This window comes from Ursus americanus, chromosome 31 (assembly GCF_024610735.1).
Source record: "Ursus americanus isolate L20-20 chromosome 31, mUrsAme1.1.p, whole genome shotgun sequence".
NCBI lineage: Eukaryota > Metazoa > Chordata > Mammalia > Carnivora > Ursidae > Ursus > Ursus americanus.
The window spans coordinates 32,405,807-32,429,040 of NC_142157.1; the positions used below are offsets into that span (position 1 = coordinate 32,405,807).

General features: G+C 55.2%; 2 protein-coding genes across 2 annotated transcripts; one reads left to right on the plus strand and one right to left on the minus strand.

Moving 5' to 3' along the window:
* Positions 1–1,014: 1,014 nt before the first annotated feature.
* CALML3 (calmodulin like 3) lies at positions 1,015–2,365 on the minus strand. The gene has a single exon (XM_045812944.2). It carries the CDS (start codon positions 2,139–2,141, stop codon positions 1,692–1,694), a length of 450 nt encoding a protein of 149 aa, XP_045668900.1. The 5' UTR covers positions 2,142–2,365; the 3' UTR covers positions 1,015–1,691.
* Positions 2,366–21,276: 18,911 nt separating this feature from the next.
* Positions 21,277–21,778, plus strand: LOC123802291 (calmodulin-alpha-like). The gene has a single exon (XM_045812884.2). The coding sequence runs from the start codon at positions 21,277–21,279 to the stop codon at positions 21,724–21,726; it is 450 nt and encodes a 149-aa protein (XP_045668840.1). The 3' UTR covers positions 21,727–21,778.
* The last annotated feature ends 1,456 nt before the right edge of the window (positions 21,779–23,234 follow it).

Here is a 23,234-nt window from a genome sequence, read left to right on the forward strand (position 1 = left end):
AAGAGAACTTGTCACTTATTAAGCACCTACTGCATGCATGTCACTTATTAAGCACCTAAGATGATTTCTAATCCTCTCGCAGATGCTCGAGAGAGGCACTGTTATGGTCGTCGGCCTCCATGGGGGCCAAGGGGCTGCGGAGAGGCCGCACGGTGTGGTCAGGGGCACAATCCCAGCCCCATCACTTTCCAGCTGGGGCATCGCGCTGATTTCTTAAGCTCTGCGTGTCTCAGCGTCCTCGTTTGCCTGACGGGGAAGCTACTCGCAGCGGCCAGTGCATAGGGTGCTAGTGGGCTACCGTGCACGCAGAGTGCTCCCCACAGTGCCTCGCACCCAGGGGATCCTGTGCGAGGGGCTGCTCTCCTCGTGAAGAAGTGGTCCCAGCCGGCAACAGTCCCAAGGCCGGAAATCCAGGCTCTGCAGCCCCAGTGCCATGTTCCTCGTTGTACATGTCAGGATGCGCGTGCTGGGGAGGGGGTGTGGGGGAAAGCACTTTTCCAAGATCAGCCAGCTGCTGTGTGACTGTCCCAGAGCTGGCAGCTGTTTGTCACCAGCCCCAGCGTGGCGTCCACTGCCCAAAACACTGCCTCCCTTTGGCACTGAAGTAACCGCTGCAGGGTCCCTTTGACCTCTGGGAGACGCCGGCAAATGCAGGAGTAACCGTGTCGGTGGCTGTGGGGCCCCACGTGCTGGACGGGCAGTTCACACCCTCCGCCGCCCGCGTTCCTGTCACCTCCCAGCGGCCCCAAGCCCACCAGTGATGGAAACGCGCGACCAGGTGCCTTCTCACCTGTAATCTGCTCGGGGCTCCGGGAGTTCTACTGACTTACCCATTTTATTTGAAATACACATCGAAGACTGACCTTCTGTCTTTTCACTCTGCTCTCCAACACAAGGTTTCATGGCCTTTTCAAAAAGCACGGAAACGGAGATCCTGCGTCATGTAAACCCCAGACGCACCGAGGATCATCTCATCTCGGCAGGAAGCAGAGCCAAAGGAGACGTGATGGGGATGCAAGCACTTTATTACTCCCTGTGCTTCCCTCTCCCTCCCGCTCCCGTCTCCCTCCGTGAAGCTGCACACAGACGTGTTACAACGGACCCAGCTTTCCGCCCAGCTGCAAAGGGTGAATCACAGACAAGCGAGCGCCCCGTGGAAAGGGGGTGATGTTGCTCAGGGAAGCCTGGTCTCAAGCGTCATCATCTCCGGCAGCCCCTGCAGCCCCCTCACTCAGGTCAGGTCCGGTCCCTCCTGCCCGCCCCAGTCCAGCGGCTGATGGAGCCATCGGGCCGCGGGGGCTCCCGTGGCCCCGGCCCCAGTGCCGAGTGCCTTTCAGGGGTCCAGCCAAGGGCTCTATGATGTCACCCTGCGCCTCCGCAGGTGTCCAGTCACTGGGACTTGTGCTGGTCCTCTGCTCACTGTCTGTGCAGAGTGACGTCGCCGCTGGTCCAGAGTGGCAGACGTACCTGGGCTTGGGGGCGGCCTGTGTCAGTCCAGCTGGGAGGAGAGGGGAGGAGGGCTGGCAGGAAAAATGGGACAAAGGGAGCTGCACAAAGGTGGGCGGAATCACCTGGAACGGGGAAGTGGCAGAGCACAGAGGGGCCGGAGGGACGCAGGGAGCAAGGCCGGTCCCAGGTCCCCACAGCACAGCCAGTGGCCTGGTGTGGGGCCCAGCGCCAGGCCCGGCCCCTCACTTGGACACCAGCATGTGGACGAACTCCTCGTAGTTCACCTGCCCGTCCCCGTCCACGTCGGCGGCCCGGATCATCTCGTCCACCTCCTCGTCACTCAGCTTCTCCCCCAGCCGGGTCATCACGTGCCGCAGCTCGGCCGCACTCACCAGGCCATTGCCGTCCTTGTCGAAGACACGGAAGGCTTCGCGGATCTGCTCCTCGCTGTCCCTGCCCTTCAGCTGCCTGGCCATCATGCCCAGGAACTCGGGGAAGTCCACGGAGCCGTTGCCGTCCCGGTCGATCTCGCCCACCATGTCACGCAGCTCGGCCTCCGTGGGGTTCTGGCCCAGGGAGCGCATGACGGTGCCCAGCTCCTGGGTGGTGATGACGCCGTCCCCGTCCTTGTCAAACAGGCAGAAGGCCTCCTTGAACTCGGCCACCTGTTCCTCGCTCAGCTGGTCGGCCATGGAAGGTGGGCGCCGTGGGCTCCGGTGGTGGTGGTGGCGGCCGGCGGAGGAGCAGGACAGGTGGTGGTGAGCGGGCGCCGGCTGGCTGGCCGTGTGGCCCGGGCTTGACTGGCGGGCGCTTAAGAAGGAGCCGGGCTCTCGCTCACATGCAGGCTCCCCGCCCTGTGGTTGCCCCAGGCCGGGTGCTGTTGGAACAGGAGTCCGGCACCCAGAACGAGGCTGGCCTGGGGTTGAGCTGACGCCAGTGCCGGGGTGTGTGCGTGTGTGCGTGTGTGTGTGTGTGCGTGTGTGTGTGCGTGTGTGTGTGCGTGTGTGCGTGTGTGTGTGAACGGCTCCCCGCCCACCGCACTGGGAGCCGGCAGGAACCCCCCAGAGGACACCCACAGGGAGGGCGGCCTGCCCAGCCCGCCGGAGACTGGTTCGGGCTGTTCCTCCTGGAACCGCCCGGTCCTGTCTTCAGACCCCACGCTCCACAGAGCAGCCAGCTTCCCTTCGGCGGAGGCTCGGGCCAGGATGAAAGGCAGAAGTGGCCTTTGCCTGAAGGGAACTTCCTCCCGTGTCTTTGCTTTCCAAAGCCTGAAAGCCTCCGGGTTCCCAAGAGGGTTTTCCGAGAAGGAGCAAGGTTCTCTTCTCCAGGGCGAAGCAGATTGTCTTCTTATCTTCAGAAGAAACATGAATGGAGATGTATTTCATTCCAACTCATTCATTCCTATGTATATACTGAGGGCCTACTCTGTTCAGGGACTGTTCTAGAAGCTGGGATTAGAGCCACAAATGAGACAGGCAACTCCCAGTCCTCTAGAAGATTCTCTCCCCTCCAAGAGACGGCTAGCTAGTGAGTAAACTAACAGGTGAGATACTTGGATATTGGGACGAATGCCATGAAGGAAATTGAAGGGTGCTGGTGGGGAGAACACAAGCAGGTGGCTTCCACGGTCATGGTCAGGGAAGGCTTCCTCGAGGTGGCACGTGAAGGTGACCTGAGGGGAGAAGGTGCTGTCCAGGCAGGGAGGCTAAGCAGGCTCAAAGCCCACAGGTGGAGAGGGCTTGGCATGGCCAAGGGACAGAGAGGTGGCCTGCGAGGCTGCAGCCTGACGGGGGCGGGGAGACAAGGACATGAGGAAGGGCACACAAACAGGAGGAGGTGGGGGGGGATTTACGGTTTACTCTGTGATTGACGAGAAGATTCGCAAAGGCAGGTCTGAAAGTCTGGTCCCCTTGTTTTGGGGTAGCAAAGCAGAAGAAAGTGGTGTTTTTAAGAGGAGATATTCTCAAGAAGGCTATTCCCGGGAGCCTGGGAAAACGACCACCCAACTGAGTGAGAAGAGGTGGCTTTGCCTGCAGGAATCCATGAAAATCCCAACTGGGAGAGACCCCGGAGAACCACCAGGATACTGCAGGACAAAGCTGGAAGACGGCCACGACCTGACTTCCAGACTCACTGTAAGCCCACAGGAATCAAGATGGCATGGTTGCCCAAGAATGGTTCGAAGGAACAGAAGCGTAGAGGGCCCAGAGATAGACCCACACGACACAGTCGACTGATCTTTGACAAAGGAACAATAAGAGGGAGAAAAGATAGTCTTTTCAACAAATGATGCTGGAACAACGGGACATCCCTGTGCGGTGAATCTAGACACAGAGCTTATACCCGTCCCAAAAAGTAACTCAAAATGGATCACAGACAAAACATAAAATGCAAAACTATAAAACCCGCAGATGATGACAGAGAGAGTCTGAACGACCTTGGGCTTGGCAATGAGACCAGAGCATCCAGTTTGGGTCTGGGTTGGGTTTAGATAGGATATCCAAGGCCTGACCCATGAAAGAAAGAATTGATAAATTGGATGCTATGGTCTGAATGTGCCCCCCCCCGCAAATTCATAAGCCAAAATCTCACCCCCAGAGGGATGTACATATGAGATCATACAAGGGCAGCCGCAGGAGACAGGCGACACCACCAGACGCAGGGGAGGAAGTGGCACGCTGTCCTGGAGAACCAGGGGCTAGCATCACGGGAGAGCGCGTGCCTGGGACGGTTCCCCGATGGACGCGTACAGTCTGGTCTTGCTTCCTGCCTACTTCCCCCGCAAGGGGTACGTGGCCGATGGGTGTCTGCAGGTTTCTGGATTATGGCATCGTGGTCCAACATTCAGCCCTCGCCCTAAGCGTGTTCTTCAAAAAGGCGCATTGAAAGAGAGCTCAGTAAGGATTTTAAACAGAGTTACTCATGACTCACAAAGGAGAGAGCTGGGATGGGCTACACTGTGGCGTCTCGCTAGCTAGGAACCTGGCGCTTTGTTCACGGGCCTCTGCAACTCTCTCCCCGCAGCCTTCCCCAAGAACAGAGTTTGGATCTTCAGACCCACCTAAACATTTAAAGGGATTGAGGACCCCAAAGAGCTCTCATTTATGTGGGCTGCACCTATCCGTACTTACTGGATTTGCAATCACCACTGGAAAAACATTAAATGTTGAAATATATTTTCTCTATTTATCGGCAACTTAAAGAAAACAGACGTAAAAAACTCACGTTAACATAAATAATATCGTTTTCTGAAAAATAACTATGTTTCCAAAACAAACAAAAAAAGGAGATGAGTGGCACCTAATAAAAATAGTTTTGCACCTATCTTCCTATGCCCGGTTTTGTAGAAGCATGTTTGCTTCTGCTGCCCTGGATTTGTGGGGTAACCCGGCTTCACACAGATACGCAGGTGGAAAAGGAGAGAACGTGTAAGATGACTCTCTCAGGTATTGGTGGGTGTTCTTTGATACTGTATCAAAATTTGGCAAGTGGGGGTTTCTCAAAGGTTAGCTGTGGTGTGGAATCTGAAACCATGTCTGTCTGTCCGTCTACTGTCACATTAAAATCCATTGGTCACTCGCGGGCTTCGTGATTTTGTCACATGATGCATTGGTCATTTGGACGATGTTGGTTCACCGAGTTCTACAAATCTTCTGCATGTTGAGCCATTGCAAATATAATTTAATTTTTTAAAAGATTTTATTTATTTATTTATTATTATTATTTTTAAAGATTTTATTTATTTATTTGACAGAGACAGAGACAGCCAGCGAGACAGGGAACACAAGCAGGGGGAGTGGGAGAGGAAGAAGCAGGCTCCCAGCGGAGGAGCCTCATGTGGGACTTGATCCCAGGACTCCGGGATCACGCCCTGAGCCAAAGGCAGACCCTTAACTGCTGTGCCACCCAGGCGCCCCAAGATTTTATTTATTTGAGAGAGAGAGAGAGAGAGAGAGCACGAGAGGGGGGAGCAGCCAAGGGAGAAGCAGACTCCCTGCTGAGCAGGGAGCCTGATGTGGGACTTGATCCTGGGACTCCAGGATCATGACCTGAGCCGAGGGCAGTTGCTTCACCAACTAAGCCCCCCAGGCGCCCTTGCAAATATAATTTAAAAAGTCACTTTCATTCATTATTGCCACCAATCCTATTAGAAAAGTATCAGAAAGTCTCAAGCTCTCAGTGGCACATACGGAATTTCCAAAATTCTAGTTTTCATTTGAAAGCTCAGCTATTAGCAGTGACAGCAGATATTGTCGGTTGTTTTTCCTGAAGCGACAGGCTCGCTTCATCCATTTTTGAAAACGTGTCTGCCAGATACCCAGTCTGAGTGACCACACTTGTCCTATCAGCCGTTCTTTCCGGTAAAAACGGCAGTCCACAGACAAGGCGCACCCCGTTACTCGTGGGCTCACATGGTGCTTCTCCTACGGCAACCGCTGTGTCTCCGCGTCCAGCAGCATATTAGACACGCGCATGCAAGGGTGGAAATTTAAAAAAATTATGTCACTACTCCAAGAACATTCTTACATGAAATGGCTTTTTGGTTTTTTTTCAGTTGAGACTCTGTGGCAGCAAAGAGTATAACGACTGTTAGTACCCATGCTAAGGGGCTGCTGATTTCACGCACCATTGCTTTGGCCTCACTGCAAGATGTTAACACAGTGAAAAAGGCGAATAATGTCTTGGTATTGTTAGGAGAATCGTTTTGACCTCCCAGACCCCCTGAAAGGGTATTGGGAGCGCCCGGATCCTTGAAACGCTCTTGGAGGACCACGCCGGTGGAGTGTTGAGAACCGAGTCTGAACCGAGTGTAGTACTCCCTGGGCTGGAGGTGAGAGGTACCGAGGACGCTGGAATCTTGGCAGGGACGGTGTTGACCCTACAGAATACAGTATTAATGAAGACCCCGGCCCACCCCAATCATTCACGAGGACATCCATCAAAGGGACTGCTTGCTTCAGCCGCTTCCTTTGAAGAGTAGAGGACCCGAGGTACTGTTCTACCTGGATTGGTGTCATGGTACTTTCTGTTAAAAAGAGTTCATGCCGCACCCTTGGGGATCTGCTTCTGCTACTGGGGGCTCTGAAGATACACGTCAGGATTCCCCAGGCTTGTCAACCCTCCCATGCCTGTGCCCTACGAGAATACGTGTGGCTGAGAGTGGCCGTGAGAACGTCTCTCTTTCTCTGGATTAAGCCATTCACCAGCCCTAACAGTTGCTCACCAACCAGCCCCCCATCTGAATAGAAACACCTTGTCTCAAGGTGTTCAGGCCGCTACAACCAAATGCCACGAACTTGGCTGGCTTCCAGACTCGGTGCACAACCCAGCTCTTGGAAGGACTTTTTCCCAGTCTGTGTGAATCACCCAGGTCCCTTCGGGCTGTCCCGGGCTGGGCTGCCCTGGAGTTTGACTTCAGGGAGGAGTTTGAGTTCTCGCTCTGGATCAGAGCTCTGAGCTGTTTGATGGAAATCTGATAGGAACCGAATGACATCATGGTTCAGGAGGCCGGTGCGGGACGTGAGAACACCTTTCCCAGAGTTTGCAGGGCACCGTGTGTTACCTCCTGCTGGGTCATAAAGGGAAGGAGTGGCTCGTTTTTTATGATTGGAGGCCTCACCTGCAGAATGAAGGTCACGGGGGACAGGGGAAGTAAACAATAGACTGTTTGGAAAGTTCCTTGGATCTTCTTGGGTCAGTGTGTCCTCATGTCAGCTCCCCCTGCTTTTACTGGGCGGCAGGTCTAGGAGGGCTGCCTCCAGGGGAGCATTCCCCCAACCCCACGCTGACGCCCCCGCTCGGCATCTTCAAGCTCCTTGGCGGCTTGACTGCAGAGGCCAGCCGCTCTGGGGACTTTGGACACCTTGCACAGTCCATGTATGCAGGAGGCAACAGGAGGGACACAACGTGACTTGTATTTAATTACTGATTAAATCAGGATTAAATGATCACCCCAAACAAAAGCAAATTAGTACAAAATCCCACAATAAAAACAGCCAGACAAATGAAAATATCTTCTCAGACTTCCTGTTTTCCTGGGAAAAGGGTGATTTTTTTTTTTAATGACACCTGCTGGGATTGGTGACTTAGCCCGGGTCACTCGCCGTGCTCACTGGTGCCTCCCCTGAACTTCCGGGCAGGTGAAGGGGTCCTGCACTGGCCTTGGGGAAGGCAGGGTGGAGGAGGGCAGAGCAGGGTTCTGAAAGGGCTCCTTTGTGTGACCCACGGCCTTTCAAATATGATATTTGATGTGGTTTTTAAATTTTCAAATTTTTATTAAAAATTTTTTTATAGTTGATGTTTTGAAAAAAGAATTGACCAGCAGAAAATATTAAACGAGGTGATGTCGCTGAGGGGCTAGAACTCCATTGAACAAATCTGTTGGTGCCCAGCTGCATTTGATCAGGGGCTAAGCGGGTTACTTTAAGCCCCCGCAACCACCGGGGTGTGGTAATTACCTTCCAGAGAACACGCTACTCTGCCCTGAGGGTTACACAGCTCCCTGAGAGGCAGGAAGAGCGTTTGTTCCAAGTTCCAAGCCTTTGAAGTTTATGATTGTGATGAAAACCTTTTCATTCCATGCCGAAAGCCACATGTGTGTGAGCTTGTGTTTGCGTGGGGCTCAAGCGTCCACGTGAGCACATGCGAGCGGTGTGGAGAAAGCAGGCGTATTTGGGGTACGGGCTCCGTACCCGGGTAAGCCATGTGAAGGAGGCAAAGGGGTTCAGCAAAGGGCAGAACCCCCTTTGGAGGTCATTCACCCAGCAGCTTTAGACTTGCTTGTTGAAACCCTTGGAGTCTGCAAAGGTCCTTCCAGAGATTCGTGGTGAGTGACAGAAGGCGACACGGAGGACCCGGGGTGCCTGGCCTCCTTCCCTCCCCCCACTGCCAACTAGTAAAACCCTGCTTTTAACTGCTTCATATGTGTTGGGCAAGTTGCAACACTCATGGCTCAGGGTCCTCTTCTGTAAAATGGGTACAACAGTAGCATAGGGCACCACGGATTAATTCATGCGGGGGTTCAGACCCGCGGCTGGAACAGTCACTGAGCTCAGGAAAGGTTAACAATCACTTACCATCCGAGGAAGATTTCATTTGAAACATGGCTTCCGTCGCTAATGATTTCTGAAAGACACCCTCTAGTCTAAACCCCTTGTTTGCCAGACAAGGACATTGTAACCCAACAAACTTAAGTCTTTACCCAGGACTAGGCACTTAGTGAGCCGCGAAAATAGGCCTGGCAGGAGGGTCACCTGGCTCTTTGGGCTGCAAGGAACAGGGCCGAGGGGCATTGCCACCTACTAAGGGAATCTGCCCTCAGCCTCAAGTCCCTGGAAGGCATGGAGAGTATTTTGTTCACTGGAAACTCTCCGAGTCCCCACAGCCCCCACACATAACGGGCATTCGAGAGACATCTGCTGAGGGGACGACGGAGGCTTTGATCAAGGTCAGCTGGCTGGGGCAGAACGCAGGTTTTCTGGGAAGCAGAAGGTGGTGGAAGCCTTGGTCCCAGGGTAGTGCCTCGTGTGTGGTAGGGGGGACGGGGCAGGAGGGCTCGTGACGCAGGTGTCATCGACTGCGGACAGAGGTCCAGCGTCTCAGAGTGAACCGAGACTCTCGAGGTCCAGTCCTGACTCAGCGGGCCACCGACATCGAACCTGGTGGTGTTTCTGTGTACGCATTTCTACATTTGTACGGGGAAGAGAACACACAGCGGCTGACCTCATCTCTGAAGGAATATGGGGGTGACCCAAGCACCTGACCCAGGACCAAGCGTTGCATGCCTGGAGGAGACCAAATTTGGTGACTCGGAGAAGGGAAGGGTCGGTCCTAGGAAAGGAGCCTTGTTCAGGAGAAGGAAGGGGTGGAGGGAGCGGGCGTGGTGTGGCCCAAGGGAACCCCATGAGAAGTCCAAGGGCAAAGGAAGGAGTGACTGGGGAGTGCTCAGTTCTGAGTTTTCCCCTGTGGGGTGCTCGAGGGCGGGCCATGGGAGAGCTCAGTGGGTTAGGGAGAAGGAGGCCTCTGCAGAGGCCTGGCAGGCGGGTGGGGGGTGAGCCCAGCATAGGGTCTGCCCCTGGGGACCCCCAACTTCCCCTGAGCCCCTGCTCTGAGTTCCTGGCAAAGAAGGGGTAGAAGCTGGGGCCGCTATTTTCACTAAGGTGCCAGCGGAGACCAGCCTCTGCACCATCTCTGTGTCTCAATCTGCAGCTCCGGGGAGCAGCGGCTCTGGCTCCCTGAGAGGTCGGGGTCTCAGCTGCACCTGACCCCCAGATCTGACGGGGAGGACGACCCTGTGAAGGAGGGCGTGGGGCAGGCGCTGTTTCCATACCGGGCCGGGAAGGAGATGGCAGACCCAGGATGTGGGGAGGGCTAGGGGGGGCCCTTCACGTGGGCTCCATGCTGCTCGCTCCACCGCCCCAACTCCTTTCCACAATGAAATAGGGAGCTGCCAAACTATGGCCTCTCTCTCATCTATTTATCTATCATCTATCCATTATCTATCAATCATCTATCATCTATTATCGATAGGTCTGTCTGTCTGTCTAGTAAACCCGGAGGAAGGAATTTCAAATGCATCACAGGGAAGAGCTGGAGAAAACAAACACACAAAATGACCGTGAGCCCAAATACTGAGAACTGGTCACATCACTGTAGTCCTCAAAGAAGGTCGTTTCACAGTAAATGATGACAGCTTGGAAGACACTCAAGAAAGGGAAATGGGCCAGTATAAAGGCAGCATGTATGTGCGAGAAACAGAGAGTAACATGTAAAAAAGCCAGACATCTGCTCTCTGATCGTGCACGGAATAGAGTCAGTCTGGAGGGTGCAGCCCGTGTGCTGGGAGGGGCAGGGCGAGTGTGAGCAGAGCTCCCACGAGAAAGCAGAAGGTTCCCGATGCTGTAGTAAGAGGGGGTGCGGGTGGAGAGGAAGCCCTGCTGTCTTTTCAAGATGCCAGAAAGTAGTCAGATATACTAAAAAAAAAAAAAAAAAAAAAAAAAGTAAAGAAAGCTCTTAAGAAAGAGTTAAAGTCTAGAGATCTTTAAAAAACAAATCATTGTTGGGGACGCCTGGGTGTCTCAGTCACTCAAGTGTCTGCCTTCGGCTCAGGTCATGATCTCAGGGTCCTGGGATCGAGTCCCGCATCAGGCTCCTTGTTCAGTGGGGAGCCTGCTTCTCCCTCTGCCTGCTGCTCCCCTGCTTGTGCTCTCTCTCTCTGACAAATAAATAAGTAACATCTTAAAAAAAAAAACCCTCAAAAAACCCACAAATCATTGTTCCACGTGTTAATGTTCCAGATGAAGACTCTGGAATAAAAGTAGGGGGGATTTAAAGCCCCAGTAAAGAGATGGCATAGCCACAGATGAGGTTACTGAGGGACAGAGAAAGTCAAGCAAGAATCAGGACAGCTTGTCCCAGAACGTTCCAGAAAATAGGAGGAGAATGGTGGACATAGGTAAATACAGTTTAGTGGAGGTGATGCTGAAGGCTTCCTGCCAATGACGGCTTCTCGAGAAACCATTTCCAAGGATTTCACAAAAAAGCACAGAGGACCATCTACGTACCAAGCCCGTTTGCTGAGTTATCCAATGTTAAATGCAAAACTGGGGCACCTGGGTGAACTGGGTCGGTTAAGCGGCCAGCTCTTGATTTCGGCTCAGGTCATGATCTTGGAGTCGTGGGATGGAGCCCCGCATCGGGCTCCGCTCCGGGTGTGGAGTCTGCTGGAGAGTCTCTCTCTCCCTCTCTCGCTGCCCCTTCCCTGCTCGCTCTCTCTCTCGAAGAGAATTATATACATATATAAAATACGCAGAACTGGCTCCTGTAGTCAAGTGTTGCCAAAGCCAGGCGGCGGCTGGGAGGCGGGACGCCCACTGCAACGCCACCGCCTTCCGGCTCGTCTGGTGGCCTCACCTGCCTCCCTGCCCTTCTGCACCTGGGGCGCAGCTGCCTGGGGGGAACCCTGGCTGCTGGCTCTGCCGGGCCACCAGGGGTTGCTTGAGTCGCGTGTGGCTGCCTTCAGTGGCATAGGGGGAACAGCGGCTGAAGGCCTGAGACGCGGGGACAGCCCTCCCCCCCCACCCCGAGTAAGGGAACCTGCATTCAGGTCCTGGCTCTGCCGTGAACGAGTTCTATGCCGTGTCTGAGCCTCACTCGCTTCATCTGTAAAATAGGAACAAACTGTTGAGTGACTAGGAGATGAGGTCACACATCGGAGCCCTTGGCAGATCAGCCAGGGCGGCGCCAGGTCAGATGGCGTCGTGGCCACTTGGCGTGATGGAGCCTTGCTGATACCCCATTACCAAGAGCAATGGGAATACCAGGGGCCGGGGGCGACAGGCCCACCTCTCCCTGCTGAAACTGGCCCATCAGGCACTGTCCCCCGGGGATAAGGGAGCCTTTCCGGGCAGGGGTCACGGGGAGCCACCCCCTCCCTCAGGTGTGTGTCACCGTGGCCCTGCCCAGCTTGGGCAACGAGCTTGTCGGGCGGGGGTGGGGTGGGTCCCGCTCTCCCAGTTCCAGGCTCTGACCTGGTTTAAGCCGTTGCCCTCTGTATGTGCCACGGCCGAACTCCCGGGACAGGCGCTGAGGGGACCGAGTCCCCATCCTCAGTCTTGTGAGGCCCAGGGTTCCGCGTCCTGTCCGCTCTGGCCTCACAGATGTCTCTGTTCCGGGATCATTAGCTTCTTCCTTCACACCATCAGTGTCAAAAAGACCCTCCTGGGTCAGGCCCAGGATGGGGAGATCGCGGACATTAAGGCCTCAAGGTCATGCACCTGTAGGTGGTCGGCTGGCCCCGGGCCCATTAGCTCCAGGGGGAGGGCGGCCGACTGCTCACCTCCAAATGGGACGGCCGTCCACTCCCATGGACAGCCCTCGAGGCCCGAGGGGGAGAGCTCATTCGCTCCTTTTACAGCCCAGGAAGCTCTGAGAGCCGCCACTTCTCCACAGGAGGCCGGCTGCTGAGACCCACGTCGGTCCCGTGAGGCCCTGCTGCAGCCAGCTTGCCGGGCCTTGTCCCTCCAGGCCCGGAGCAGCCTGTGTCCTGTGCACGGACCCTGCCCCCACCGCCGGGCCTCCCTGCCCAGCTCTGTTCTCTCTCCTCTGGGGGCAGGGCCATCAAATGATTGAAAATATAAAAGGTCCTTCTGCCAGGGTTGGCCTGTCAACAGCAGGCGTGGGGGCGATGGGGGCAGGCTCGCCACTGGCCTCAGTCCTGTGGGAAGGGACTGTGTGTGTGAGTGGAATAAGCCCGCCTGCGTCCGTCCTCCTGGCTGCTTCTGATCTGTGCTTGTGGGAAGACTGACTTATGTCTGAGGCCTGGGCTCTCCCAGAATTCAGTCCGTGGCCCCAACACACAGCCTGGTCCCAACCAAGCCTCAGATACATCATGTCAGCAGCCAAACAGGCCAACGGAGCGCATCTCATAGCAAGTGTGTCCTTGCCACTGTCAGCAGGTGTCGGAAAGACAGACGTTTGTATCTTGCTAGGCCAAGGGCGGGGATCCCTGGTCTTAGGGAACGTGACACACGGCATTACCTTCGACTGCACTATTACAGCTTGGGGGGGGGTGTCAAATAGCTCCCCCCATGCCTGCTGAGGACCCACACATTCTCCTGAAAGGGGCCACGAGTTTCCCTAAAAGTGATTATTTAACACAGAGCCGACGTCCCTGAATTGGTAAAGGCTTCCCAGGTGACACTCAAAAACACCAAATTTGCAACTTGAAAAAAAATTCAAGACCTGGTCAAGTCCTGGGCAAGTCTGAGAAGCCGACAAATCAGTCTCTCAGGTGGATCTAAGAGGAAGGGGAGAGAGGACCCCGCAGAGGGGCCCACAGACGCCCAAGGACGCAGTCGGCGGGCTCAGGCCTCCCCTGCGGCGGAAACCCACGATTTTAAATTTGATTCCACCAAGTGTGATTTTCTTAACTCCCTTCTTAGAAACGAAAGCTTTGTGAGGCTGGGGATTGTGAAGAAAATAAACGAGTCATCCCAGAAACAGGAGCAAAATAAAAGTCCTTTCAAGAGGTGGCTGATCTCTTATACACACACGTACACACACGCATACACACATGTGCGTGCACACACATGCACACACGTGCACACGCGTGCACACACACACGCGCTGACCACCTCTTTCATCTTTTCCTTTTCTTGTTGGTTCCCCGCTTTCCTATGTCTCGGCACCTCCCACGTTAACGGCTAGACCTGTGATCGCGCTGCTACAATCCCAGCACGGGTTTGCCTACACCACGTGCTGCCAGGGTCCTCGGACGAAGGCTGCCGCACTTGCCCTCTTCGCAAGCAGCCTGGGCCGACACCCATCTCTTCGTGTCCTCGCCGGCACTGCAGCGCTCAGTGAGGGCTTACCAGCCGGATTGGGTATACAATGACACCTCATTATCATTTTAATTTGTTGTCTCCGTCTCCTGCCGAATTGTAGAGTCTTCCAATATGTTTCTTGGCCATTTGGATTTGCTCTTCTGTGAGCTGGCTTCGTATCCTTGGCCTGTGTTTCTATTTTATTGTGGTTTTTTGAAAAAATTTAAGAGCTCTTCATTCATATATTAAATCATTGGTCTGTTGTTCATTTCCTCCCAGGTCCGTCTCCACCACCCCCCCCTATTTTAGCTTAAACGATGTAGGATTTTATTTCACAAAGATGAAGAAGTGCCCCGGGGATCAGTCTGGGTGGCATGGCATCTTCGGAACATTGGGGACCCAGGGCTGTCTAGCTCTGTCCGTACTTCTGTACCACCTCCTGACCCCAGGGGGCGGGTCCAGGCCTTGTCTCAAGCCCGACTTCTGCACAGCAGAATTCTGGAAACCGGTGGAGAAAGTCAGTCTCCTCTCTTCCCTGAGGCTGCCCACAATCCTTTTGCTTACATCATTTTGGCCAGAAACTATTCACATAATGATACTAGAGCAAGGGAAGTGGGAAATTTATTCTTGGACGTCTCCAGATGGCCACGTGTCCTGGGAGAAATGATGAGTTTTAAGGATGTTTGTATTACTTTTAGGGAAAAACAGCTGTTGGTGCAAACAGGTTGTTTTTGCCACGAAATCCCAAAGATGTTTGTGTTCTCAGCACGACCTAGGCTCCAAATGAGATATTTAGTCTCTTCTAAGTTCTGACACCAAAAATACAGCTGCTAACAGAAGAGACACCAACTTTTCTTTACTGATAGTCACTTTTGACCACACACAGAATGGCATATTTTTTGACATAGTCAATATTATTTTCAACATAGTCTTTCATAGCTTCGGCGTTTCCAGAATTATTTCAATGTATTTCTGCTATCCCACCTCTGACTTGGGGCCCCCATCTGCTGGCGTTTCGTTAGTTAGATCTAAACTCCCTAAAGGCTGCCCGTGTTCACGTGTCACAGCCGTTAACGTGAGTGTGATAGCGTGTGCCTTGTGTTCTCCTGTAACAGGTGGGCTATTTCTCTGTGTCCCGGTGCTTCTGACAAAATGGTGAAGAAGCCATAATTGGCTTCTGGCAACCTCTCCATTTTGGGGCTCCCCTCTTCCCCCTCCTGTTACCACCTGTCTCTCCAGGGACCTAGAGACCCTGCTCTTCCTACCTCATATCCTGTCCTCCCACTGTCCCCCTCCAGCCTCTAGCAGCTGTGCCCGCCCTACTCCCCTGTGCTTCACCTGCCCCCGGGGACCCCAGAAGTCAGTCCCTGGTCTGGTGCCTGGCCGTGATGGAGCCTTCACCTACCCACTGAGAGAGGAGTTTATATAAACTTGCCAACTGCTTTTTCTCTAGAAGTTCCATTTTTAATTCTTCGGTGGGTGGTGGGTAAAGGGAAAAGTCATTTTTGAAAATCTCACTCTGGCAAGACGACCTGTGGGCAGTTATGTAGTTTCCGTAGTGAGTGTGGATGAGCGCGTGTTTAAGCCCGCAAAGGAGAGCAAGAGAGGTGCATCCAATATCACCAGGTTCTGTGGGGCGGGAGGCTGTCACAGACACTCTGGAATGTTCTGCTCACTCAGCAACACAGGACATTATGACCCACGTTGCGTGGTCATTTCCACAGTGGGGAGGACATGTTTGTACAGAGATCCTATTGCCCTCTTGCCTGGTTCTCCTCAGGGCAAACGGAAAGGTGGAGGCGTGGAGGGATGGCAGGAAACTGTTGTGAGCTCTCCAAGGGAACCCCAGTGGGTGGTGGGGGGGATCCCGTGGCCAGGGCTTCGGGAGCCCTGTGACCTAATTCACTCCTTCTGAGCAGCGCATCGGGACGCGTGGGTGCGCCCCAGTCACTCCCCTGGTCTGCAGCAATGTCTTGGGGCTGCTCCCTCCCTCGTTTCTTGCCAGATGGAAGGACCCAGGAGCGCCTGGAGCAGAGATGGGGGAAGGGGCTGAGGCAGGCGCGTCTGTGGGAACGGATGCCTGCTCGGAGCCAGTGTTCAGGCAACGGCAACCCTGATGCTTTAGGAGCTCGTCCCGAAACTAGAGATACAGTAGAAGCACCGGGCACCACCCTTAGAGGGATCGATTCATCACTGCTTTTTAAAAAAAAATTTTTTTTTTTTTAAGAGAGAGAGCGAGCGAGCATGCGTGCCAGGAAGGGAGGAGCAGAGAGAGAGGGAGAGAGAAAAGCTTAACTAGACTCCGTGCTGAGCATGGAGCCTGACACGGGGCTTGATCTCACGACCCTGAGATCATGACCTGAGCTGAAACCAAGCGTCAGACGCTCAACCGACTGAGCCACCCACGTGCCCTGATTTATGACTGTTTTTAAATTAAAGTTGCTGATTTACAAGTTTGGTCAACTCTTTTTTTCCCTGACGACTTTGGCTCTACCTTGTGTCAAGACTAGCTGTGACATGAAGCCTGGGACCCTTGGAGGTAACAGCAGACTGCGGACAGGAGGGGGGAGCACCCACTGGAGAACCTGCAGCAAACTGGGACCGCGCAGTGCAGGGCCCACACACTTGCTCTTGGCCCCACGGGAGGGCTGCGCCATGACAAGACCAACGGTCCCATCTCTCCTCTCTCGCTACTGGGACTACGGTCCACCTCACTTCGTCCAGAATGGGGGGAAATACAACACGCGACGCCTCTTAGAAAGATTTCCAGCACGGATGGTTAAAGTTAAAATGCTTAGTGTTTGAAGGGATATATTTCTGTTCTCCGGAAAAATACCTCACTCAGAGCATTTCTTGTGGAAAGTGCCAGACAGCTACAGCGCCATCATCACTGGGGCTGCGTATGTGTGTGGATGGCGCGTGGGGGGTGACATGTCTCCTGCCAAGCTCCCAGGTGTGTCGTTGGAAAAAAAAAGAGCGGGAAGGACGGCTCTTGCCAACGACCCGGCAAGTCTGGGCAAATGGTGGACAGCAGCTCCCGCCAGCAAGCAGTGCTGAGTGCAGAGCGATCAGACCCAAACCCCGCTCCTTTCAACACAAGCCCATGACAGCAAGGCCTCTGCCCTTTTCCAGGCAACCCACTGGTAGCCCAAGAATCACGCCTTTGCTTGGACAAGGATCTAAAATGGAAAGGTGAGGGGCGCCTGTGGGCTCAGTGGGTTAAGCGTCTGACTCTTGGTTTTGGCTCAGGTCATGATCTCAGGGTTGTGGGATCGAGCCCCGTGTCCGGCTCCATGCTCCGTGGGGAATCTGCTTGAAATTCTCTCTCTCCCTCTCTCTGTGCCCCTCCTTCCTGCACATGCGTTCTCTCTCTCTGAAATAAATAAATAAATCTTTAAAAAAAATAAAATGGAAAGATGCTCTCCGACTTCTGCGCCTTCAAATGTGAGCGTTTCTGGTGGAATGATGGTCACCTACCAAACTCACTCAACCCCAGGAGCACCTGCTCCACGGCGGGCACTAGCAGTGGGAGTGGGCAGCAAGACAGACACTGTCCCTGGCATCGGTGGGACCCAGTGTTTCACTCGGCCTAAGACTTCCTGAGAACAGGGAACAGCCACACTAGTCTGCCTCAAGGCTGTCTTTTGACCGGCAAGCAGATGCTACAGGGACTGGAAGCTCGATGAGGTGCCCCTGCAGAGACTGGCGGCTGGGGGAGGGGGAGGACGGCAGGGAAGCGTGCCTGAGCCTGTCCCAGCTAGCGCCTTCCCTGCCGCTCCATCCGTCTCCACCCTTATAAGGCAGGGATGGTGCTCTCTCCACAGTGAAGTCACCTGCCTCGGGCCATACTACCTGTGACCAGGGGGCCTGGACGACTCCCCACAGCTGCCTGGTTCTAAGGTCAGCGATGGCACCACCTGCCGTATTGCTCTGTGGGGAATGTGACTTGCGTTTTGGGTTCTGGGCACGACAGGGACTCCTGAGGAGGTCTGCTCACCATTTCTACTGCTCATGACTCATAAAAGGTCTGATGGAGCCCGGTTCTGGGACCTGGCCCCGGAAGCTCTGTGTGCGGACAGCCTCACGTGCTCACACAGCAGAGCCCCCCTCCCCACAGGAGCTCCAGGCAAGCTGGGGGGAGATGCCAACTCCATGGACTGGCTCGAGTGGGAGGGACTAGCAGGTTCCTGCAAGTCTGAGGAGCCAGAGGAGGCCCCCAAACCTGTCTTACTGGTTTCTTACCAGTACTTGGCCCACAAAGCCAACGGGGAAGGGAGGGCTGAGTGTATTTCTGCTCCTGGGGAGGCTGCGGCTGGCTCCAGCCGTGGGTTCTGAAGGCCTGAGCAGGAGGCCGACCACCTCACACGCCTGTGCCCAACACACACACACATGCACGCACACACACACTCAGGGCTGCTGCATGAGCAGTGAGGAGTAAGGACTCCCCTCCCCGGAGCAGCGGGGCCTGTTGCCTGTGGGGACGGCCTCGGGGACTCCTCCAGCCTAGGGGAAGGCTGCTTCCTTCCTCTTCCCTCCTCAACCCAGGGGACCCTGTTTGCCTCCAGGACTGCAGACTCTCTCACTGGGAGAAGTCCGAGCATCCCTGGCAGCAGGGTCAGGGAGATAAATGGAGAGGGGCCCCGGAGAGGGAGGGAGTCCTGGGCAGGAGAGCTGACCTCAGTCAGGTGACACCAGGAAGGCCCTCTGCTTTCTCCAGCCACGCTGCTAGTCTCTGCTCTGCCCGGCCACGTCGTCTCTGTTCTCGATAGCTCCAGGTGCTCCTTTTTCAGCTAACCTGGGTGCCCCCCTTCTCAGGTGTGGTCCTTCTGTGCCCCTCGGCAGGCAGCCTTTCTCTGTCTCCCTCACACTCAGCTGGGGGGAGACGGACACCCCACGGGCTGATGTGGGGCGTTCTTCTCACTGGTTTTCTTGCACATGCTTCTTACTCGGGCCCCGGGGCCAAGGGCTGGGGTGCCGAGCAAGTGACAACCCCCAGCCTCAGAGTCATCCCTAATGGACACCCTCGTCCCAACACCCAGAACGGTGCAGCCCCGCGAGGAGTCACCCACGGATGCAAGGGATCCCCAGCTCCCTTTGCTCTTTCCGAAGAGCTGGGCCAGGCTCTGGGCCAGGACTGCGGAGGGAGAAGGCCGCTGACCGGCTGCTCACCTGCTGAGGCAGGAGGCCGGGTGGGGAGGTCGGGGAGTGATTTCCATATGGGTTCATGCTCTGAGAACAACACACCATATTAGAGAGGAAGCAGGGCCCAAAATGGCAGGCCGCAGGTGGGGGGGTACTCACCGAAGTGCGGCTCCCTCCCCAGTTACTGGGGGCCTTGGGCATAGGACTGTGCCTCCCAAGATGCCATCTGTCCACGGGGAGAGGGAGCAACAATCCTTCTCACCTTCTGGCCCCATGAGGACACTCTCTAGATGCTCTTTCTAAATACAAGCCTCTGCTCCGTGCGGAACTGCGCTGCTGGGGCTGAGGTCCAAGAGCTGACGGATGTCGGAGCCTTGGACTGTTTGATGTGACTAAAACCTCCAGGCGGACGAGTTTAGTTTATCAGTCCAATCAAGAAAGGTGAGACTGAGGTCCTCCTTTTCTTGAGTGTTGGTTCACATCAAACACAAACCATCTTGTTACCAGAGATGAGGTTTATCCTAGAATAATAATGCCTTCCGCTGATCAAAGATGCTTTGATCTTTGAGCTTAAGTGCCCTGATCATATAGGGTGGACTTATTATCCTATTTTATAGATGAAGATATTGCGACCCACGTTAAGTTTCCAAATCCGCGACGGAGCTAGAACCAAGAGCTTCCGTCTCCTGATAGCATCTGGAAAGTTCTTAATTGTTTACGAGGCATCATCTAATACCAAGGGAACATAAGAAAATGTTGAGCATCTTGGATTTGTAATCACAAGTCCTGCTAATAAGGTAAGAAAGAAGTGTAAAATATAGATTTATATCTTCAAATACCCTAAAGAGCAGATCTCGTTGTCAGGAGCCCCACCCGTCTGGGTCACGTGCGAAGCAGGAGCTCCCCCGCACCGTGTTTCAGGTAGACCACGTTCTCCACCCGATACTGGGTGTCGGTTTCATTGAGAAACTGATTGCTCAACGATTATTGAGGTCTCTGTACTATTCCAGCGCCAAGATGAAGCAGCAGCGCTTCTTCAAGACATCTTTGTAAAAGAAGTTAAACAACTGGAACATTCCCCTTTGTGTCTCTCTCTCCACCTGGGTCCCCTGGCGCGGGGTGGGCTGGGGGGCAGGTGTGCCCTGGCAAGGGAAGTGTTTGCCTGGCTGCCCTCTAGGGAAGAGAGACTTGTCAGTCTGTCTGAGGGGCTGAACCAGAGGGAGCTAGAATTTATACAATTCCACGGCAGAGGGAAGGAGCTCATTCCGTACGTGGACGCACAGGTGGGTGGTAGTCCCAGGAATGTGCAGGGACCAAGAGGAGATCTGTTTGAGAAAGACACCACGGAGTCTGGTGCAAACGTCCCCTCAGAGCCCTGGGTCTCACTTGCTAAGGACTTGGGAATAGTCCTCAAGGGTTGAGCTCTAGGTCTAAACTCTGCTACTCAGAGCCTTGGGCAGAGATGATTTCCTTCCAGAGAACACAGAAAACTGGGGGCCACGCGCTCCCCAGCACCCCCTCTGCTCTTGGACAGGAACCCCCACTCGTCCTCTGTGTCCTCATAGAGAAGCTTGACCCTAACAATGGAACGGGATCAGAGGAATCACGGAGCTCGAGGAGAGGTATTCTCGGGGGACAGGAAGTCTTTTCCTCACCCCCCGAAATCACCCTTGGACCATTCGCATCGTAAACAGCACAGGTTGTGCGTGCGCCCGGGCCCCGTGCTCCAAGCCGCGGGCAGTGGGCTGTATCTTCCATCTACACATCTGTCGACCGCCCTGGCCTGGGAATTTAATGATGCCCATGGGTCCACACAATTCCACTCAATTCTACCATATTCGCCTCTACTGGTCCGCCCTGTGGGATGAGAGCTGGACAGCAGCCTGAGAGGGGCACAGACAGGGATGCTGGACAGTCGTCCTCTCCTCCAGGACCTGCCGTGTCCATCGAGGGAGGCTCCCTTTCCCTTCCCAGCCATGGTCTCTGTGACGTCCAAAGTGGCACGTCTGCAGTCGGGGCCTGGAGAAGCTGGCAGGCCTCTGATGGCCCCCACACTGGCTCCCTCCAGCCTCTCCTGGGCGGGCCCTGCCACTCCAATTCCTGCATTTCTGGTGTGCTGCTGGTCTGTCCCTCCCTGGGAGGAGGATTTCGCCCAAGGACATGGAAGGGTGGAGAGCCTTTCCCCTCCCTCTGTTCCAGTTGCAGAAAAGGAGGGGGTTCCCATCCCATGGCAAGGCTGCCACGGAGCTCTGCCCTCACACAGACTTGGCTGCCCGTCCCAGTTGCTGGTCCCCAGCCCTGACGTGAGCCCTTTGAGCCGGCTGGCAGCAAGGTCGGAAGCTCCGTGACAGGTGTCAGTGACATGGCCGAGCAGCTGTCTGAAGAACAGGTGGCCGAGTTCAAGGCGGCTTTCTCCAGATTTGACACGAACGGGGATGGCACCATCAACACCCAGGAGCTGGGCGCCGTGATGCGGGACCTGGGCGAGGATCTGTCGGAAGACGAGCTGAAGAAGCTCATCGCACTGGTGGACACGGATGGCGACGGTGTCATCAGCTTCCAAGAGTTCCTGGCAGAGATGGTCAAGAGGATGAAGTCCTGGGGCAGCGAGCACGACATGCGGGAGGTCTTCCGTGCCTTCGACCTGGACGGCAATGGCCACATCAGTGTGGACGAGCTCAAGCAGGCCATGGCCACACTGGGCGAGAAGCTTTCCCAGGAGGAGCTGGACGCCATGATCCAGGAGGCCGACGTGGACAAGGACGGGCAGGTGAACTACGAGGAGTTCTTGCGCATCCTCTCCCAGAAGTGAGGCCCGGCCCTGGCCCGTCTCCTGCCTGACTCTGGTCCTCACGCCTTCTCGGGGCCCCTGCTTCTGTGGCAGGGGAAGTAAAGGGGAAGTCTGGGTGGTGGATGGGAAATTCCTTACCGGTGGGAAAGCCCGGCCTCACTTGGGCCTGGGTTCTGCGTGCTCTGTGCCCGGAGCTGCTGTTGTAGAGAAATGGGGAGCCCCCTGCCTCACTGGGCTGTCGTGAGGAAACCCAAAGCAATGTAGTGGTTGAATAAAAGGAATGTGAGCTCCAAGGGTGGTGTGTGCTGGTGTTTGAAAGTTTGGTTGGAAAGTGGAAAATCAAGGCTTCCAGCTGGTGGCATTTGGGTTTCTTTTGCACGTCTACCCCCTTCACTGGCCAGACAGTCCTCCTCCAGCGTCTCCGGGATGCCCGAGGAGGAGAACAGGTGCAGGAGGGGTGTGTCAGGCTGGGAGAGGATACAAGAGGCACTTTTTTTTGGCTCAAGGTTCTGCCTGAGCTCCTGGGTCCGGCCCAGAGGCTGGAAACCAGAGCCTGTGACTGGAGCACTGTCTACACCACAAACAATAAATTACCATCCTTTGCATATGGTCATCCTCTGTTGCCTCCAACCCCATTTGAATTGGGGTTTGCGGCATTGCAGCGTGGCCCCCCAAAATCAGGCCCGTTGGAGGCTGTTCGTCTCAGTTTGCAAGGCTCCCTTCCTTGTCCCGGTTCTCAAAGATGGCTTCATTCCAGGTCACCCTGCCCGGAGGAAACCGAGGCCCAGGGTGGCATCGGAATGAAATCCCGGGGTCGTAGGAGACGCAGGATGAGCCCCAGGCCTCAGGAGGAAAACACACATGGTTTTCCAGCATCGTCTGCGACCAGCTGTGCGGCCCTGGGTGTTGTGTGATGGTGGGCTTCTGCTTCTGTCTTCGTGAAATGAGTTTTTCTTTTGCTTTTGGCGACGACTGACTTGATCTTCTCCTAGCTGTGCCAAGTCAGTGGTTCTCAGCTCAGGGTGGAGAGGTAGAGCCAGCTTCCCCGGGGGGTTATTGCAAAATACTAGCGCCCGCCCTTTCTCGCCTGCCCCTCATTGCATCGCGGGTGGTGGGTGAGCTGCAGAGCCCGTCCAGTGTACCCCCAGTGGAGGGGGGCAGGGCCAGGTCACCAAGGGGGGCTGTGGCTCGGATGACATCGTCGGTGGGTCATCCCAGTCTCCTGTGACCCTCACATGCTGCGGTCTCCTTCTCCCCAGCCCTGTCCTCAGACCAAGTCCCAAGTACGGCCAGGCCCCGTCCAAAGCCCGGCAGGTGTCAGACGCGGCAGGGCAGGTCCAGGGTCGAGGGCTGGGAGGGCTGGCGGCCTGCGGGGTCTGAGGCAGGGAGGGAGTCCCCTAAGTTTCTGAGGGAAGAAGGGGATGGGCCAGGGAGCTAGATGACAGAAGTATGGGAACTGGGGAAGGTACTGACGTGACAATGAGGAGATGGGGCAAAGGCAGCCATCAGCCCCTGTGTGGTGAGGGAAG

What these genes read in the sequence shown, in the direction of transcription:
- CALML3 (XM_045812944.2), bottom strand. Translation starts at nt 2,141, where the DNA reads ATGGCCGACCAGCTGAGCGAGGAACAGGTGGCCGAGTTCAAGGAGGCC.
- LOC123802291 (XM_045812884.2), top strand. Translation starts at nt 21,277, where the DNA reads ATGGCCGAGCAGCTGTCTGAAGAACAGGTGGCCGAGTTCAAGGCGGCT.